Below are 6,153 nucleotides of genomic sequence, written 5' to 3'. Positions count from 1 at the left end.
TTAAAATTTGACTTAAAGTTAATCTTATATCACAAGTTTGCCACGTTCTATTTTTGTTATATTTATGTTTTGTACCAAATACTTAAACGGCCATTTTAGGAAACACAAATTTTAGTGTTGCGGGTGTATAACAAACATGCCAGTGTTGCACATTATTTTTCCAAAAAAGAATAACTTTTCCCCCACCAGGCTGACAGCATCAAACCAGAAGCTGACACGAAACCACTCAAGTGTGACGACACAGCTCGACCTCGTGACCTCTTTGCTGTAAGGTTCGCCGTCCATAACGGTCGCTACCACTCGGTGGGGACATTCTGCTCCCACGTGGCGGCCATCTTGGATTCGGTTGTCGACGACAACGACAGGGAGGAGGTTGGGAAGGCGTTCTGTAAAGAAGCAGGATCGGTGTTTTCGTGGTTTAATTTCGAAACGGGGAAAGTGAGAGACTCAAATGACTTCCCAGAGTAAGTAGTTTAGAGCTATTTTATTTGTGCATGAATTTACCAGGACAAAAATGTTATAAAAAGCACTTCTTTGTTTCAATAACTGTATGTCAGAATTTTAATACCTTAATTTTTTCCCAAAAGTCTTTAACGTCCTAGATGTTTTACTATAACAGAAACTAAGCTTGAGTTGACAAAATTTAGTCAATGGACAATATTAAATATTAATTTCACCCACAATATTACAGCTACCTACTACCTAACGCCACTATGCCCCCCACCCCTGAACACGACTATGCACAATGGCAAGATAAGGACATCGTGACCCACCCTGGCACCCCTGACCCCTCCCCCATGAAGTCCCAATGTAGTACAACACCTTCAAAGTCCGATACATGGGCCTCTCCTCTCAAAAACAACGAAGATTTGAGGCAATGTATATTCTGTAGCAAATATGGGGATGACCATCCAATGGTAAGTTATAACTGTTTTAATACTAAACTTTTGATAAAATAGTTGTTTAATACTGAATTTTTGATAAAATACCTCTTTAATACTGAATTTTTGATAAAATACCTCTTTAATACTGAATTTTTGATAAAATAACTGTTTAATACTGAATTTTTGATAATTAACTTTTTAATACCAAATTTTTGACAATGTGTTTTTAATACTGCATTTTCAATAGTGTGTTTGTTAGTCTGTATTTGTAGTTTTATTACGATATATGTTCCGCTTAAAATGGCATCATCGTTCTATTATTTAAATTGTCCTATATTAACTATTAAAACTGAGGCTTTTACCCATTATCGTGTATCGACTAATTTTGCAGATGTTTTAGTATTTTTGTGGGATTCGCTTACAATTTTACAATTTGTGTTCCACAGTATGCTGGTAGATTGTTATACTGTAGCCAGGATGAATGGTGTCATGTCAACTGTGCATTATGGTCAGCAGAAGTATATGAACAACATGATGGTTCCTTACAGAATGTTCAATCTGCTGCTTCAAGGGGAAAAATGATGGTATGTAGATTTTGGAATAAAATTTTGCAATTTTTTGTTTAATTGTTTTATATTTGCACCGTTTTGTTTGAATGTGCTAAAAAGTATGCAAGATATATTTTCTTTTTTATTTTAAAGTATTACACCGTTTTGACTTTATGACATAAAGATATATGGCTAAGGGATAATTTTAAAGATGCTTAAGAGATGTAGTTTTGCTCGCATCATAACTGAAAAGATACCAGGTTTGATGCTCAAAAGGGCATATCGCATATGTGTCCTTGGGTAAGATATTAAGCGGACATTTCTCCAACCCAGTGGTCACTAATGGGTTGTAGCACCCTGGGTGCCATTCCAAAACAATGTACAATCTTACAAAACAACTTTCTACTTGATTGGCGTATTTGTCCTTGGGCAAAACAAACTTAGCGGCCATGCTCCAACCCAGTGATCACTAAATTGTTCATTCCAGCCTGCCTTTCCAAATACATAACAATACAACATTCTACTTAACAGAAATGTGAGCTATGCAAGTTACCTGGTGCAACAGTTGGCTGCAGTACACGACAATGCCCCAAGAACTACCATTTCATGTGCGCCAGGAAAACTGACTGCGCTTTTCAAAACGATAAAAAAGTTTTCTGTCTTCGTCACCATAGTAATGCTAACATTGAGGTTGGTTTGTTTGTTTATTTGTTGTAAATTTACTTTTTTTTGCTTTCATAGTAAAAGGTTTTGTGCCAAGTGTAGAAGTTTATAAGCTCTGCTAATGTGTTAAATCAGTAAATTAATATTAAAACTTATACATACTATTTATTTATTTATAAAATTGGAAGTTATGTATTATTTCACTCTTATTTACAACAAATTTATACATTTTAGTTGTTTATAGAAGTTATGTAATACCTATCATTCATATTTTTTAAAACATTCTATTCAAACTGTTATATTTTCCAATATTTTATATTTCACAAATTTTTATTAGACCTTTAAATTTTTATAAAAATAGTGAAAAAATGTTTATTTTAATACTAATTCCTAAAAAAAAATTTTTTTATCCTCACTATTTTTATCATTTTCTTCCTCCAGTTAATATACGATGAAGAGTTCGAAGTCCTCCGGATGGTGTGCGTGGATAACGACGAGATGCGACCCAATCGTCGCTGGCAACGAGGAGTCCTCTCATCCAACATCACGGTGACGATCGGATCACTTACCGTGCATCAGTTGGGAAGATTAGGAGTGGCATCCGATATAAGGGATTGTCTTATTCCTGCTTCTTTCAGGTACATTAAATTTTTTGTTGATTTTAGAAAATATATTTTTATTGTGGTAAGTTTTAAAAATTTCTATTTTAAATATATTATTTATTCTATTTTGACAATTTTCTTATAAGGGATTATCTTGTCCCTGTCCCTTTTAGGTTCATTGGATTTTTTTGTTAATTTTATTAAAAATAAGTAAGTTTTGTAATTTCTGAAAAATCCCTTATTATTTATTATTTTTTTAGACTTTTATTTTAATAACATCATTTTATACTAACTTTTTATGGTTTCCAAATTTTGATAAAAACTTTTCTATTTATTTTGTTTAACATTCATTAGAAATAAGTACCAATCTTCATAAAAAGAACTTAAAAAAATATTTGAAACAAAACCCAGGTCTTTCTTTAAAAAATCCATAAAAAATATTTATTCCAGGATGACACGAGTGTTCTGGAGTGCGTTCTCACCCACCAGGAAAACAGTTTACACGATCACGGTGTCCGAGAAGAAACCTTCGTTTGATGGAAATCAATCGAAACCTGCAGCAGATAACACAAACTTAACCATCTCACATGCAAGTGAAGGTATCTATTCAACTCATGTTTTTTTTGTTCAATATAAATTAAGACAATACCCTTTATGAAAGACAACAACAATTTATGTATTTTTCACATATATAATTGTTTGCCCAATTTTACCTTTTGCAACAATAACACAGAACACTTGCTTATTATTTAAGATATGTTTTTTTAACTAAAATTTATGGCAACAATCCTGAACATTATACCAAACTCAATTAAATCCCATTTTATACAATTTGTAACTTTTAAGATATTTTGAATTTACCACATACTCCATAACATCTGTGTTTTAACTTTCTCATCCTCCAGACGAACACCCCGCCCCATCCTCTCCTCCTTCTTCCAAGAGCAAACTTCATAGTCCCCCGCATCCCTGCGTTACCAACCTCCTTGATCGTATGGACTCCATTCCCCCCATTGGCCCTCTCTCCCCAACTCGACGAAGTTCCCACCGAAACGAGCGTCGTCCTACAGGCTCCTACACCATAATTTCATCCTTCAATAAAACTTTACCCCAAATGCTCACCCCCCTACCCACAACCCCTAAATACACAACTCCTGAACCCAACACCCCTACCCCCATCAAACCCACAAAAATCTCCCCAGATAACCCGTTTTTACGACCCATCTTAAGCGATGCAACTCCAAAGACATTACCCCTAACTTTAATCCCCCAAAATGGAGAAAAAGAACAAATTTGCTCAGAATCCGTCGTCAGTTACCCCAACATGACTTTAAACAGTGGGACATCAGGTTTAATCATTTCTACCACAAGCTCACAAAACCAGTTAAAACCGAATTTAACCGAATCCTGTGAAAAAACAATCACTACCTCAAATTCAGATAATGAAAAAATTACACCACTAGTTTCTGAAACACAAAACAAAATGGATACTGGAACTAGTTCTGTCTCGGTTCAACCTACTACTACAGTACACGAAACTATACCTTGCAATTCAGTAGTTAACATTGCTATTAATGCATCTGAGGAAAATTTAAGTCCAAAATCACTGCCTATAACTGTGTCTAGTGAAGAAAAGATTACTGAAGTCCAGGAAGAGCTAAAAGATGTTGGTACATCAGTTGTAAAAGATAAAGATGTTTCGAAGATCATTGTTCCGACGTCAATAAGTCCTCCAAATAAGAATGAGAATTTGGGAGCCGATCCAGGGATGCAGGTATCTCTTCTTAGGGATGCAAAGATCGCTAGAGATGTAGAGGACACAGAGCATCAGAAAACTTCTCCTATGGAGGTTTCAGGACTTTGGTGGAAAAAGCAACCTCCAGTGAAGAAGTCCTCCTCCTCTTCTAAGATCTGGAAGACTCCAAGATCCGGGAGCAATCCGGAGGACTTTGATCCTTCTTTTAAATCGGATGAAAAGTACTGGAAACTAAAACCTGGGGAAACGGAATCAAAATCTCTCTCTTCTGGAGGATCTGTTGGTAAGAGGAAGAAGATCATTGAATCGTATCATGAGGAGGATGTTAAAATGGACTCTGAATCTGATGGAGAAGACAAATTTGCATCAGGAGAAAGCGGAGATGCAAAAATTGAAAATGTTCCCAAAGTTCCTGTAATAACAAGTAAGGAAGAAAGTTTAGACGAAAGTTTGAAAAATGTAACTTCTGTTTCAAACACTCCTAATGCTGTTCCACCAAAAGAAGTTTCTCATCTAGAAGCAAATGTTTCCGATGAAACTCTTACAATAACAGAGGAAAGTTACCAAAAGCCAACTACACCTAAACTAATAGTTCGGTGTCAGAAATTAAAAATGAGCGAAAAAAATGAAATTTGTGAAAACGACAGCGATCATGCAGAAGATAGAGAAGAATCGCCAAAACTTCCGGCAAAATCTATGAGAAAATTTGCGCGGAAAAGTGTGGATGAAGTAAACCAGATAAAACCGGTTATTTCCAGTTCCCCACAGCGCCATATGCTCACCAGGCAAAGAAGTAAGTCCCAAGATGATGCATTCAGGTTTAATAAACATTTCAAAACAAAGGAAAATACCTGTTCAAATGAAAATTTGTCTGATTTAAATTCGAAATTTATAAACACAAGATCACGTTCCAGAAACAGCAGTGTTTCCATATCAGTGTTGCCAGTCAGTCATCCTGAATCCCCAGAATGTAACCTTAACAGCAGTGTTGCCAATTCGCAAACCTCAAGTGCAGAAGAAAATGAGAAAAGTTTATCGGACAACACTGAGCATGACAACCTAAATACACCGCGTAGATATCCACGCAGAAACACTTACACGTGTCTTAGATCTTTTTCTGGCTTATCACCAAATTATGCTCTTGCCTCTTACTCCAGACTGCTCAGCCAAGCGCATGAAGAGAAGCCAGATGTTAAAGTCACACATACTGATGCTGTAGATGATGGAAAAAGTAAACATGACCCACATGAACCAATGTCACCAAAAACTGAAAAAATGCCTAAAGAAAATGCAGATGTTAAAGTCACACATACTGAAGCTGTAGATGGAAAAAGTAAACATGATCTTTATGAACCATTGTCACCGAAAAGCGAAGAAAATCCTGAAGAAAAAGAAACTCAAATTTTGACAGTAGACTCTCCTATAGTTACTGAGGAAAAAACAGATGAAAAAAGAGATAATGATATATCATCATATGAAAAATGTATCACCAAGTCACCTGACCAACTCACAAGTCATATAGATGAAGCAAAAGAAATGAAAATGCATCTGTCTGCAGTTGATGATCAAATTACTTCAGACGATTTAAAAGTATCTGAAAACAATATTTCAACAGAAAATTTATCTCCTGAAACTGAACCTGCAAACACAGGTAAAGTAACTTATTTATATTTATAAAGTTATTTTTATTAAAGTATAAA

At 35.3% G+C, this 6,153-nt stretch overlaps 1 protein-coding gene across 3 annotated transcripts in view; it reads left to right on the top strand.

Annotated features, from left to right (window-relative positions):
- LOC100180972 (histone-lysine N-methyltransferase 2A) overlaps nucleotides 1–6,153 on the top strand; it is a 33,540-nt gene that overhangs the window by 19,435 nt on the left and 7,952 nt on the right. For 2 of the 3 annotated variants that reach the window (XM_026836276.1, XM_018813624.2), the window contains 7 exons: nucleotides 190–464; nucleotides 692–917; nucleotides 1,331–1,468; nucleotides 1,964–2,122; nucleotides 2,537–2,733; nucleotides 3,148–3,296; nucleotides 3,603–6,104. In XM_026836276.1, the coding sequence (XP_026692077.1) occupies nucleotides 190–464; nucleotides 692–917; nucleotides 1,331–1,468; nucleotides 1,964–2,122; nucleotides 2,537–2,733; nucleotides 3,148–3,296; nucleotides 3,603–6,104 (3,646 nt within the window). The remainder of the gene's footprint in view (nucleotides 1–189; nucleotides 465–691; nucleotides 918–1,330; nucleotides 1,469–1,963; nucleotides 2,123–2,536; nucleotides 2,734–3,147; nucleotides 3,297–3,602; nucleotides 6,105–6,153) is intronic. The other variant, XM_018813623.2, reaches the window with a different exon arrangement.

The sequence above is a fragment of the Ciona intestinalis genome, chromosome 10, assembly GCF_000224145.3.
Source record: "Ciona intestinalis chromosome 10, KH, whole genome shotgun sequence".
Taxonomy (NCBI): domain Eukaryota; kingdom Metazoa; phylum Chordata; class Ascidiacea; order Phlebobranchia; family Cionidae; genus Ciona; species Ciona intestinalis.
This window is presented reverse-complemented; position numbering and strand designations above follow the sequence as displayed.